Below are 15086 nucleotides of genomic sequence, written 5' to 3' on the forward strand. Positions count from 1 at the left end.
AAAAAAAAAAAATATATCACTGACAAGACGAAAAACTTTTTTATAATATAATTTCAACGAGGGGGCTCCATTCTTTGTTAGCAAAATTTAAGAGCATTTATTAAAATATTATTGGGACCATTTCTGTAGTTGAAATAACACGACATCCATCATTGTTCTCCACAATAATGCACCTGCCCCCCTTATTTTGAGGGTTCTGTATATTAATCTCATACGTACTGAAAACTGAACCCTTTCGTTTACACGTCTATATTTCTTCAAGGCATTTATAATGTCGGACTACATTTTAATTAAGATTAAAGTGGGATATAAAAAAAATTAATTAAACTCGGGAAGAAAAATAAAAGAACTGGATCAGATAAGAAAGTCCAAATTAATTTAAATTAATTGGTGATCAAACGCAGTCCATCAATTCAAATTGATTTAGATTTGGAGTCTAAAATTTAGGTCTATTAATTATTAAAGAATTTTTTTTTTTGTTTAAGCATGCAATATTAGAAAATAAAAATTTCATGTCAACCAGTTCCCACTAGGCCACGAGGATATGGGAACTTGAACATGTGGAATGGAGTATGACCCACTCCAGTTCACATGAATTGGATTTATGTAATATATTTTTTAAAAAAGATAATTGGAAATTTTATACGTATATCCTCTCATCCTATATTTACGTATGAATTGCGGGAGTCGATGATATTACATACGTACTTTTTTTAATTAATGTTACAGTTGAGTTCATGGATGAAGAACTTTCTTATTTAATAGCACTGGTTTGCCACAAAATTTCTACCAACAATGGCTCTTCTTCTTCACACTAACAAATCCGTAGTCACTCTCGTTTTCTTCATCCTTTTCACTTGTTGCATCTCATGGCAGCAAACAATATCTGCGTCACCAAATCTTGAAGCAGGACACACATGGCAAGAAGCCTTCAAAGCCTTGGGGATCTCATGGAATGCAAACGGAACTTTAAACCGAGAGATCCAGATCCCGATGGTGCCTGCTACTCCATCCAAAGATTCATCCAATCCTCCCCCGATCGCACTTTCTACAGACATCACTCTAAGCTACAAATCTGATGCCTATGTCCGCCTATACATTCCCCTAAATCCACCCAAAAACAAGAAGCTACCTATCGTGATCTACCTGCACGGCGGTGATTTCGTCCTGTTCAGTTTGAGCACCGTCATCTTCCACAATTTCTGCAACGATATCGCGTCCCAGTTCCCCGCAGTTGTGGTCTCCGTCGAGTACCGTCTCGCGCCGGAGAACCGTCTCCCGGCGGCCTATGACGACGCGCTTAACGCCCTTTTCTGGGTTCAGGACCAGGCTAAGGGTACCACCGGGCGGGATCCATGGATGGAGTATGGTGATTTTTCCAGGGTTTTTATACTCGGCAGCAGCGCTGGCGCCAATATAGCCTACCATGTAGCACTTCGTGCTCTGGATTTTAATCTCAGGCCATTGAAAATAAAAGGGTTGCTTCTAAATCAAGCATTCTTTAGTGGAATGCAAAAAACTGAATCAGAGGCCAGGCTGGAAGATGATCCCTACGTTGCACTATACGTTAATTACGTGCTCTGGTCACTGGCCTTGCCCAAAAACGTGAACCGTGATCACGAGTTCTGCAACCCGATTTCCGGCGGGACGTACCTGGGCCGTGTCTTCCGGTTGCCCAGGGTCTACATCAAAGGTGATTACGGGGACCCGTTAGTGGACAGGTCGGTACAGTTGGCGCAGTTCTTGATGTCATGCCGGGTGCCTGTGACATATCGTTTCAATCCGGGAGGATTCCATGGAATTGAGCTTAATAACAAGACAGCTGCTCAGGAACTATATGATGATATGAAAAACTTCATCAATTCCATCTCAGAAATTGAGCCCGAGAATTCTTATGCTTCATATTGATTCAAAATCTTTCTGCATGTTTCTTATCACGGTACTAGAAAATATTCATAAATAACTGCAGATGGAAGGTTTGGATTTGTGTTCCATTTCCCTTCTTGTTTGAAAGTTGTACCTCCGCCAGTTTGTTGCCGATGAAATAAAATCGCGTATATCTTTTATTTATTGCTCCTTTTTTTATATATATATAATCAGTTTTAATTACTGAAAAAATAAACGAACACATTCACCGAATTATTTCCTCTCTTGCAATAATTGGTTTCTTTCGATTTTTTTCTATATGAAAAAAAAATTGTGTGAAACGGTATCACAGATCGTATTTTATAAGACAAATATCTTATTTTGGTCATCCATAAAAAAATATTACTTTTTATGCTAAGAATATTAGCATAAAACCCGACTCTTTCAATATCATATTGGTTTAACTGAATCATCGGTTTCTTGTTATTAGCTACAATATTTGATTTGCTATTATTTTTATTTTTCAAAAAGCAAAAACTTGTGTGAGACGGTCTCACGGGTCGTACTTGTGAGACGGATCTCTTGTTTGGGTCACCCATGAAAAAATATTACTTTTTATGCTAAGAGTATTACTTTTTATTGTGAATATGGGTAGGGTTGACCCGTCTCACGGATTATGACCCGTGAGACGATCTCATATGAGACACACTCTTTTCAAAATATACTTGATCATCTTGAATTTATTCGAGATTCATCAAATTTTACTGTTTAAAATTCTATAACGAATTTGAAATTTACACAAAGAATTCAAGAAATATTAAATAATCAAATGGCATGAAATCCTCCATTTATCCAAATGATTGAGATTCCTGTTCCACTTCCACATGTGAACCTCATAATTAGAATCATTATATTTATACGTGGCATCAAACAATCCAAATGAAAATCAGAAGCATGCATTATTATATTGATTTAACTTTTTTTTAATTTAAAAAAATGCATTCTTTCTACTTTTGACTAACTTTTACAGAGTGGAATGAAAAGAGTATAATGATATCACTCTCTGTTGTCCCCCAAATTTGTTCGGACTAATTTTGTCCTATTTTAAATTTTAAATTATCTTTTTAAAATTTGTATCCTGTTGCTTGACTTTTCAGATGAAGAGTATTTAAACAGTGATACATATTAATACCATCGAAGCATTTCAATCATGCCAGTAATATCACTTAATTTTCTGCATTTATATATCTCAGAAATGTTCACGTGCATTGTACGTGAATGATTAATAATTAAAAAATATAATCATAATCATTTAAATAATATTTTGTTTAAGAGTATTTATCAATCTAAATATATTAAAATACAATAGATAAAAATACATTATGACACTAAATCATATATATTCATTTATTCATATGATACTTTTTTACCAAAACCAAAATCACTATGTACTTAAATGTAGTACATTTAATGATTGTCAAATAAAAATTCCCTTAATTAAATAAATTATCATGATAATGTTCAAATAAAACCGATAAATTTGTTATTAAGTTAAATATCAATTGTGTTTTTTTCTAACTTTTAGTTAATTATGGATTTTGTTTAACTTTCTCTTGTTTGTTCTTAGAAAATATATTATAGATAATTAATTTTATATGATAAAAGATCTTTTGTGAATTAATATTGATTAAATTAATATGTAAACTCAGTTAAAAAATATCATATATAAAAATTTTAATCTCTAACAGATACTAATAAATTATCACTATAATTAATATTAATTATAAGAATTACCTTGTTTAGAAAAATGATAATAATTATCTCATAAATTTAATTCTAAAGCAGTAACTAATTTCCATACTTTTCAATTTCTTGTTAATTTCTCTTTGTATGAATGAAGTTGGAAGAAAATGAAACTAATCAAATAATACTACAAATAAAATATTAAAAAAATTTGCAAAAGAACATATATAATCTGTACACTCTTAATGCCCATAGAGAAGAACGTACATGAAAATTCACAGTTGAAAATGATATATTTATATATAAGTAGATTAGATGTAACGAGCTGTAATAATGTTGGGGTGATATTAGGGAGTTATATTTACACTTCACTTTGTATTATCTACATTTCATTTGATTTGTAAAATAAGCGATATATATAGAATTACATAGATCAGAGTGACATCAGCTCGCATTGGTGTCACATCATATTCGCATCTGTGTTATATCAGCGCTAAATACGTTTAAAAATTTACTTACATTACAACAAAAAAAGAGCGAACCAACCGTGAAATTTGACGACTTATATAACTTAAATCGCAAAGAGACAAAGATACATGATGAAAAAAAATACAATTTTTCATTATGTAAGCGCAAAGGTTCATCAAATTGTTTTGACTTTCAAGAGAGTATTTTCTGAGTTTCATACTCAATTCCAATATACATGCTCGGTGTATCCTTGTGAAAAATAAGCGTAAAATTTCTACCATATCTTGGCGCTACGTATTGTATTTATAACTCGTTTATCATTTCACCATATGTCTCATTTAATTGACAAGTTTTGTATATATTCTGTTCATATTTGATCGATCCAACTAACAATATATTCAAGATTCAAATTTAAAATGTATTTCATGTTCAGTTTAAGACACGAAAGGAGGAAAAAGAATTTCTCTATTATTTGTTTTTTCTTCTTATTTTTAAAATTTAATTCCTATATAAAGCTGGTACGAGAATACTTCGGTTTCAAGACTTTATATATATATATATATATATATATATATATATATATATATATATATATATATATATATATATATATATATATATATATATATATATATATATATGTTCTTCAAAGATAAGATGCCCATCCAAAAATGTGTCGTTTTGGATTACTACTAAAGTCAATGTTAAAAGAGAGTCGGGACCACGTTTAAAGTTACGTGAAACAACGTGATTATGGAAAATGGTACGAGTCATTAAAACATCCGGGAGGAGGGAATCTGACTTTTTAAATTTGATCAAATAGAGTAATTTAAAAGACAAGAGGATTAGTTTTTCATATATTTGGGATCGAATTTTCTATCTTTAGGATGAGATTTCACATTTAAATCGATGTTTTTATATTTGAGTTGAGTTTTACACATTTAAGATGAATATTTTGGGGGTGTAGTTTTTTGTTTGTGTTGAGTTTGGGGCGGTGTCTTTATTTTGATTAATTTATGTTTTTATTTTTATGAGCAAAAAGTAACATTGGGATGACTCTTTTTTTTTTATTATTTAAAATGTAAGTCGCTCGATATTCCCTCATTCCCCATCCCGGAAGTCTCCCCTCCTCGAATTGGTTATTGCATATTAAATCCTGATATTACCTACATTTAATGACGAAACGATATATTCGATCTATGGGATCCTGATTTTGATCTCTATACATTGAGAATGAAAGTGTTTCTTCTAAATCAAAGATGCTTCAGTGGAGTGCAAAAAAACTGAATCAGATATCAGGTTGGAAGAAGATTCACATGTTTTCCTCTATTCGTTAATGAGTTGCTCAGGTCACTGTCCTTGCCCACCAATGTGAACCCTGATCCTGACTTCTGCAACCTGATTTTCGGTGTGACGAATGGGGGGTGGGGTCTTCCGGTTGCCCAGGACTTACATGAAAGGTGATTATGAGTCTGAACTGTTGGCTCAGTTCCTTCTTTTCCTGATAAACCAGGTATCATCTCGCTTTTGTTATCACGCCTCGAGCTCAATTTTGTATAATAGACTCCTATAACAACTACTTCGTATTCGTCTTCGTTTTACGAAAATGATTAACTCAAATTGCTATAGAAGTTCATTGTAGCCCATTATAAACTCATTTTAAATTTTTAATTTTTACCATCAGGGACAAGAGGTATCACAATCACCCCTCCTTATGTCATGTAACACTTTGTCTCGCATGTTCAAAAAGCAGCTCACATGCATGTAGCACTTTGTCCCGCATAACACTTATTTCCCGGTGTTCCTTACCGGTGACCATCTCTAATACCATTTTGTCACGCTTCGAGCCCAGGCCCACGCCTGCGTCACTGCACAATGGACCCTATAGCAACTATTTTGTATTCGTCTTCGTTTTACGAAAATAATTAACATAAAGAAGTCCCTCGTAGTATATTATAAACTCATTTTAAATCTTTAATTTTTACAAGATTAATCACATTTGTCAAATTAATTATGGGGAGAACGACTTACCCCTATTTGGCTCCGAGATAACGTGGTCGTAAACTTGTTCTCACTTGGTTTTTCATCACTGTTGACATTTGAACTTGTGACCCTGATGTTGTAGTCAAAATACTTTACCGCTATGTCATGTTCATGGAAGTCAGTTGCGTATTCTTGATGTCCTTGACATTTGAACTTGTGACACTCATGTTATGCACAAACACTTTACCGGGATATATGCCCATGGAAGCCAATTGACGCAATTCTTGATGTCATGCATGGTCCAGTAAAGTATCGTTTCAATCAGGGAAAAGTTTATTTTTGTCAGGGGCGGATTTAGTGTAGGGCGAACGGGGGCCACGGCCCCCCCAAAAAAATTTAAAAAAATTTTTAGCGACGGTTGTAACGGAAACCGTCGCACATTCGCGACGGTTTTATCAAAAACCGTTGCTATATGGCGGCCACGGCCCCCCCAAATATTTAAAAAAAAAATTTTAGCGACGGTTATATAGAAACTGTCGCGGTTTAGCGACGGTTTGACAAAAACCGTCGCAAATCCGTTGCATATTGCGACGGTTTTAGAGAAAACCGTTGCAAAAGTGGCCCCCCTAATGCCAAAATCCTGGATCCGCCCCTGATTTTTGTGTTCCATTCTCTTCTTGCTTGAAAGTTGTGCAACACCCTTGTTTCCCTTTGAAATAAAATCGCACTAAATGCGCACAAGCTTCCCCCATCTCGGGTGCAGAAAGTTGTTCTTTGTAAAGAATCGATGTCGCCAAAGAAAAGATGCTGGAAAAGATTATGATCTTCAATATCAGAAATACGGTAATTATTCAGTACATGCCTTACGTATAAGATTTAATTGCATACCATGAATATAGATTATTCAAAGGATGGGCATTGCAATGAACATCGGTGGGAAATGTCAGAGAATTTGAATTTGAACTTTTGTTTCGGTCTTTCTGAGCCGAAACAAAATTCTTCTTTCGGTCTTTCTCAGCCGAAACAAAATTCTTCTTTCGTTTTCTTAGCAATCCCGTCATCCAATTACTTCACTCCATAATAATACATCAACTTTTTAAATTAACTATCTCGATCATTTTAATGGATGGATAAAATTACTCATTATTTCATTCAATAAAAATTATATAAAAACTTATTTTAATAAATCGTGAAAATTAAATAATTTTTTACTCATAATAAATAAATTAAATTATTTCAAAATAACTAATTAAATTAAAAATCTAAGCATCGCGTGAGTGTGTCTTGTTAGCCATTGATAATGATTTTGTAAAACTAATACACATTTGATAAGAGGCCAACAAATTATTAAGTTTTATAACTACCGATTGTTATATTTGGCCGAGCATAGGACTGATTAATATAATACAAAATTTTTGTGAGACGGTTTTATGAGTCAATTTTATGATACGTATCTTTTATTGAGTCACCTATGAAAAAATATTATTTTTTAATCAAATTATTACTTTTTATTTTATATATATATGAGATAATTGATCGATCTCACGAATAAAGATATGTGAAACCGTCTCACAAGATATCTACTTTTAGTATAATTTTATGAAAGTGTACAGATAAAAAAAATTTATTTTGTTTTTGAAGCAATTAACAGTTTATTTGTTTAATCACATATACTAAAAACTTTGAAAGAAAATGATTATTGTTCTGGAAGTTTTTGAAGCCAAGAAGTTTGTTAGATTGGAATGATATATATGGCAAAAAATTGTGTGAGACGGTCTCACGAGTCGTATTTGTGAGACGGGTCTTTTATTTGGGTTATTAATGAAAAAATATTACTTTTTATGCTAACAGTATTACTTTATATTGTGAATATGGGTAGAGTTGATCCGTCTCACAGATTAAGATCCGTGAGACAGTCTCACATTAGACACACTCACCAAACAAATTGATGCAGCGGATGAGGTTTGATTTATTATTATTATTATTATTATTATTATTATTATTATTATTATTATTATTTTTGTGGTAATTTTCAATTATTATTGTCTTGATATATTAATGAAAACTGATTAGGTGTATCACGATGCTGATCATGTCAATTGTTTTTCCTTATCTTCATGTGCTTCAAGAATTATTTGAAAAAGGAGCTGAAACTGCGAAGGAGAAGACATGTCGTCGAGGGAGAAAAGGAAGTTAACCAAGTGGTGGTGAGTCTTCAAGAATAGATGAGATCGACTAGCTAGTAGTTGATCAAGAGAGATGTTTAGAAAGTCTGGATGAGTTCGAGGAGGAAAACTTTCAACAAACTTTGATTCATCATGCATCATCCACATATGTCATATCTAAGGCTGTCAAGATAAAAAAAAATCAAAATTTGATGATCTGAATGAAAGACTGATAATTTGAACGATATAATTTAACAAATTGCTAAAGTAATCGATGCTAATTAACAAAGTAAACGTCGATGTCAAGAGTTATACTGTGAGAACCCGAATTTCCAGCAGCATTATTCAGTAGCAATGGAAAATTTCAGTAGAAGCTAACAATTCCAGTAGCAGTCAATAATTCAGAAGATGATATTTTTCCAGCAGACACAATTCCAGCAGACAGAATCCAGCAGCAGAAGAATTCAGCAGCGCAAGATTCCAGCAGATAGTTACTGATTCAGCTTAGACTTGTAACTGAAGCATTGACATGGAATAAAGGCTGTTAATGGCAGATTATGGCCATTAATTGAGAGTCTAACAGTCAGAAACATTGCCTATAAATATCACCCTCAAACACCTGAATTGGTTTACCAAAATCTTGAGTTGTCACTTGAAATATTTGAGCTAAGAGAGTGCTGATTTTGGAACAGCAGAAACCAGTAGCAAGAACAAGCAGACTTCAGATTTCAACCGAAATACTTTTAGCAAATTACAGTAAGTGGGCTTATGTATAAATATCTTGAAATCCGTTTGATAATTCTGTTTTAAAGTTCAGTTTCTGTATGATTTCTGATATATGATTTTGAAGCACTGAAACTCCCTAGTGAACTAATGGTAGGAATATATATTCTGAACATTTCTGAATTCTGATTCTGATTCTGGCCTCACCCCTTAGAGGAGAGAACATATAGGGGACTGATATCAGTTTAGCCATGAAATTCACTAACATGTTCAGTGCTTACTAATTCTGATTTCTGTTCTGAAATCTGTAAATTCTGAATTCTGATTTCTGTTATGAAAATACGAGTTTTCTGTATATAATTATATTACTGTTTCTGTTGAAAACGATTTCGAAAACTGGGAGTTATTCCCGCCCCTGCTTACTGAGTGACAATCATATCACTCACCCACCAAACCCATCTCAGATAAGAACGAGGAAGAGTTGATAGAAGAAGAGGAGCAACGTCAGTTTTGGGGCTGGTGATGAAAATCGTTGTTCTTAGTTCTGATTTATGTTTTATTTTTCCGCTGCATCTGTTCAGACATTGTAATTTTATGTTTTACATTTCCGCTGTAAAACATTTGTCATTGAGTTGTAACAGACAATGATTATTATGAATAAAAGACGGGTTTCTGAAATTCTGTACTTCTGAGGCTTGTTGTTTTCGAATGTAATATTTGAGAGCAACGCCGGTGTCAACCAACCCCCGTCCCGGGGCGTGACATATACACTGAATTGAAGAAACTGTATGGAGTTGACGAAAAATTTGTTTTTGCAGCAAAATAAGCTTGACTAGAGTGCCTAATTTCTTCTTTCATTTACTTTGACAATTAAATATGATCAATTAAGTATTTGCTTGTGTACGTTTATCTGGTGGGCTTAGCCCGATAGAATTGAGCGTTTTCCCACGGACTTTTGGCCCAGTACTTAATTGGATGACCAACCCAGTAAGATTCTCTAGGCAGTATGTGGGACTGATGAACATATGAACCTGCACAGGTAACAAGGTTTAATTTGTTTTTTAAACAACTAAAAGGTTTATTCGTTTAATCCTACACAGAAGGAATTTTTTTTTTTTTTTTTCAGAATTTAATTGCATCTTCAGTTGTGATCGTAGCTGATTACACCATATAAGTTACGAGTAGGCTTGTCAAATTGGGCTGGACCCATCAAATTAGTCCGCCCCGTTGTAGAAATGGTGAGTACAGGGTTGAATAAATCTCAACCCGTTTGGAAGCGGGCCAAACAAATTGAGCCTGCGCCGGTCGCAAGTTAGGGCAGGGCCGGCCAGCCAAATATGATTTTTTTTATATAGATTCATATTTTTAAGTTTTTTTTTATATATATGTATTTTAAAGTTTTATTTGATTTATTTTGAATGAATTTTAATGATAATTAATTTTGTAGCATTTTTTCTCATATTTTATTTAACTAGTTAATTTTATTAGTTATTAATTTCTCATAGTAATACTTTTAAATTTTAGTTGAATTATTTGATTAAAATTTATTTTTCATTTTCTTAGCATTTCAAATGTTTCAGATTTTTTAATTAAAAATTAATTTTTTTTCGAAATAAATTAGGCAAGGTAACACACAGCCGCCCAAAACGAGTCGGGCTTATGCGATTTTTTCTACCTAAATATCAAATTCTTCTTGTTCATTCAAATATTTCTCCAATAATTTCTCTATATCGGGTTCAAACTTAAAATCGATGACTAATTTTCTTCTTTATCCAATACAAATTGATTGAACATCGTTCTATATATATCTTTTTTAAAAAATTCATCTTTAGAAATCAATTAGGTTGGCTATGCGGTTGATTTTTTTAACGATGCATAGAGATATCATATTTTTAAAATATTGGATGAACCAAAGATATATGTTCTAGTAAAATAGAAATTAAATATCTGCATTAATACCTTTTAAACAAGGGAAAAAATTTAAGTAGAAGTGATTAGGACAAAGTTGCGCGCATGGGCTTTGCAATAACTGAAGAGACACCAAAGTATCTCAAAAATGTAGAATGTTGGATGGGGGGGCCCTTCTCTTATAGTACTAACAACAATTGTCAAAAGTCGCATTTTAACAGGTCGCGATTACAATGTATGTATCACATATGCATTGTAACAGTAGATTCGATCAGTCTTTTTTTTTTTTGTACGGAAGTCGCCATGCTCAGCAAAAAAGGCCACAAGTTCCAAGAAATGCTTTCCGATAATTTGCTTCATTAGTTGGCTAAACTGTCACAGTATTTGCAACAAATTAAGACCGATAACAGTAATTAAATCGGTTATATTGCTTCATCCATGACAAAAACTTGTGTGAGACGGTCTCACGGATCGAATTTGTGAGACAGATCTCTTATTTGGGTCATCCATGAAAAAACATAATTTTTTATGCTAGGAGTATTACTTTTTATTGTGAATATGAGTATGTTAGACCCGTCTCAAAGATTAGTATACATTAGACGATCTCACATGAGACTCACTCATCATCTATATATAAGTTAAGTCTTAAATAAATTTTTTTTTTGAGAAAAAGGAAATTCACGAGTGGTACCCAGAGGTGGAGCTACAGCCTCTTGTACCCGGGCTTTAGCCCGAGTGGTCCATTTTTTTTTTAAAAAAATTTATATGTAAATTTTTGTATAATTTTGGATAAATTTGATATTAGCCCGGATATCAATTTAAAAAATTAAAAGAAGTTAGAGTTTAAAATTTTAATCCGATAACGCCAGATTCTTTACTCCGCCACTGGTGGTACCATAAGGGCATCTCTCGATAGTTGAAGAAAGGGTGAAAGCTCAGGTGATAAAGAAGGGTTGGTGAAAAATGGCAAAAAGGGCAATCAACATTCCCACTTAACCATGAAAACTTTCTTTATTTAGAAGGTTTTGGCCACCACCACAGCCTACCAATGCCCCACCATACATTATTCATTACACAACTAGGCCTCATCACCCCTTTAATATAATCTTGTGACCCCATTATTCTACATTTATTGATCGCAAAAATATTCAAAACAAATTTAATACAAATACCTTTAATTTTGTTGACTGTTTACTATTTTTCCTATTTGCAAAGGGTATTTCCTTGATTATTTGTTCTTTAATATAATTAAAATACAAATATACAATATTATATGCATATATGCATACATAACATCATGGTACCAGAGGTGTTTATAGCAAGTCATCATACAAATTACTATGTTAGTGCTATGTTCAACATTATTGTATGGAGCTTGTGATTGTACTCTAAAATGTAGCCCAAGTAAATTTGGCAAGACTATAGTTATTGCCTGTCGGCACGTTGGACGAAATAAATATGTGCAGACGAAGTTGCATGTGGTGTCATGTTTTCTCTTTTTGAACCTTATTGAAAAGTGTTCTATTAATATATATATATATATATATATATATATATATATATATATATATATATATATATATATATATATATATATATATATATAAGTTTGGTGAAAAAAAAAGAATTCCCTAATTCAATGAATTCTAGTATCCTAACTCGTTTTCTACATTTTCTAACCAGTTAATTTTCAACATATTTAGATGTTTCAATATAAGACTGGTATGTCAAACTAGAGGTTCAAGTTATAAAAGCTTACATTGCTTTGATACTTACTTAAAATCTTATCATATCATATTGGATGGAAAATCTTGTCGTATCATATTGAGCAAAGCAAATCGATTGTTGATGATGAGTGAAATAACTGATAACATGATCACAACTAAAAAAAAAACAAGTTATACGATCAAAAATTGATTTTATGTTTTTACTATCAAATCAGTTAGAAGCTCGATAATCATGAGAAATCAGATAGTCTGATGATCAACATTTCTGATGCGCCAAATTGAACGTGCAAGTAGTTAAAAGCTTGAAATCGGGAGTGAGCAGACCTAAAGTCGCAATGTGTCGGAGATAATTTGCGAAGGATGAGTAGATGGTCCGAACCATGAAGGCGTTTAGGATGAGTAGATGGTCCGATCGAACTATGTTTTTGTTGTTATTATTATACCATTAAAGGTCCGTTTTAGCTATTTTAAGAGGACTGTTGACATAAATAAATTACTATTGATGCCAGATTGGACATGATATTTCTTATACAAACATGGCCGGACACACTCGGGAACAATTTAAACAGGTATACGACACGCTAAGTAAAATTCCTGTTTTCTGAATTTTTTATTCGATTCTAAGACTGATCAAATCAAACGGGGCACGTGAATTTCCCTAGTAAAAGACAATGGATAAAGAGAAATATGTAACATTAATCGATTATGTTATACAAAAGGTGTGGTCATTTCAAAGAAAGAAAAATTGAAGGATGAATAGAAGCACTGTGTTGGCTTTCGTGGAGGGAGAGGTGACCTATGTGGGGGTCCATTCTTTCTCCAGTTATATATATATATATATATATATATATATATTATAAAAGTAATACTTTTAACTCAAATCGACATATGTTATATAGTATTTTTCATAACATAATTAACCAAAAATGATAATTTTGTAGTGAAAAATAATAATTGGGACATAAATATATTACACAATATTTATTCATAATTTTTGCTAAGAAAAATAATAATTTGAACATAAAAAGAAATAAATTTTATGAATCGAGTAAGGACGGATATCCGTCTCACAAAGTTGATTCATCTTCGATTTTGTTGTTCAAAAGCGTCTAATATTTTTCAGAATTCGAAAATTGGATCCGAACATAATTATATTGAAGTATTTGATAATATAGATCGTAGGTCGTTTAATTTGATCGTCCGAGAAATATGATATTTTCCTATATGTATTTCATGTAGAATACATATATGTTGTTTAGGTAATCAAATTTGTGTGTATGTTAACTGTTCGAGGTGTATTTCCTCTCATGTTTTATATTTAACTCATATATTTGAAATTGATGAGTGGTAGTATTCCATTAACGAATATTTCATTAAAGATTGCACCATGTAAATCAAAAAATATTTTCATCAATGAGATATTAATTAGTATTTATCATCTCCAATACATCGTAAATATCTGCGTTAGTCCATATTATAACGTATAAGCTTCTTTCGAGGAAATGGTGTTTTTTCTCACGTGATTTGCACATTTTATATTTGTAGTCTCGTTTTCGGTAACTTCATGATCTTAGTTTACTAATTTAATTTTTTTCAATTTTATTTTATTTTTCAATGGAGTTCTGATATAGACATCGGACATATTAACAACGTCCGACGTCAAGACAACAATTTTTTGTCATGTCATGTCACATTATAGTACCGAAAAAATATATTTTTTCCTTCTTTTAAACCTACCTTTTGCATCACTCTCTCTTCTTGTAGCATATTTTGGGAATATTAGCCAAAATATTGGATACACAATTAGACATTATGCAAATCTATGATTAGTACTTGTTCGACTATGAATAAATCCACCTAGCACCAACTTCATGTTTTATCCTCTAATTTATGGGAAAGTATTCCTCGAACTTTAGAATAAGTAAAATGCTATTACAATATGTATAGTACGTTGGTTTGGTTAAAAAAAGAGAAAGAAAAGTAGAAGTTATATTACATTTAATTCGAGTCATGTAAGTTGTAACTAACACAAAAAATATGGAGTATGTCTCTTGTGAGATGATCTCACGAATCTTTATTTGTGATACGAGTCAACCTTGTCGATATTCACAATAAAAAGTAAAATTCTTAGCATAAAAAGTAATATTTTTTCATGGATGACCCAAATAAGAGATCTGTCTCAAAATACGACTCGTGAGACCGTCTCACACAAGTTTTTACCAAAAATATGATCATCTCTCGCCAAGAATATTCTATTTCAACTAGGGTTTTAATAAAAACTAACGATTATTTGTACGTGTTATGTGCATATACATGATATTTTTTGTGTTATTTTAAATTTAATGTTCTCTTATAAAAAAAATTTATATTATGAATGATATGATCATAAAAAAATTCAAAAGTTTGGATAATTTTTTTTAACAATATTTTAGTAGTTTAGTTTTCTTGGAAATTAGATATGTATTGATAAGAGAATATATAATTTATAAAAAAAATTTATAAT

At 32.2% G+C, this 15086-nt stretch overlaps 1 protein-coding gene across 1 annotated transcript; it reads left to right on the plus strand.

Moving 5' to 3' along the window:
* The first annotated feature begins 769 nt into the window (after window positions 1-769).
* LOC140811922 (probable carboxylesterase 8) lies at window positions 770-2070 on the plus strand. Its single transcript, XM_073170047.1, has one exon. The coding sequence runs from the start codon at window positions 796-798 to the stop codon at window positions 1906-1908; it is 1113 nt and encodes a 370-aa protein (XP_073026148.1). The 5' UTR covers window positions 770-795; the 3' UTR covers window positions 1909-2070.
* Window positions 2071-15086: the final 13016 nt, after the last annotated feature.

This window comes from Primulina eburnea, chromosome 14, assembly GCF_022965805.1.
Source record: "Primulina eburnea isolate SZY01 chromosome 14, ASM2296580v1, whole genome shotgun sequence".
NCBI lineage: Eukaryota > Viridiplantae > Streptophyta > Magnoliopsida > Lamiales > Gesneriaceae > Primulina > Primulina eburnea.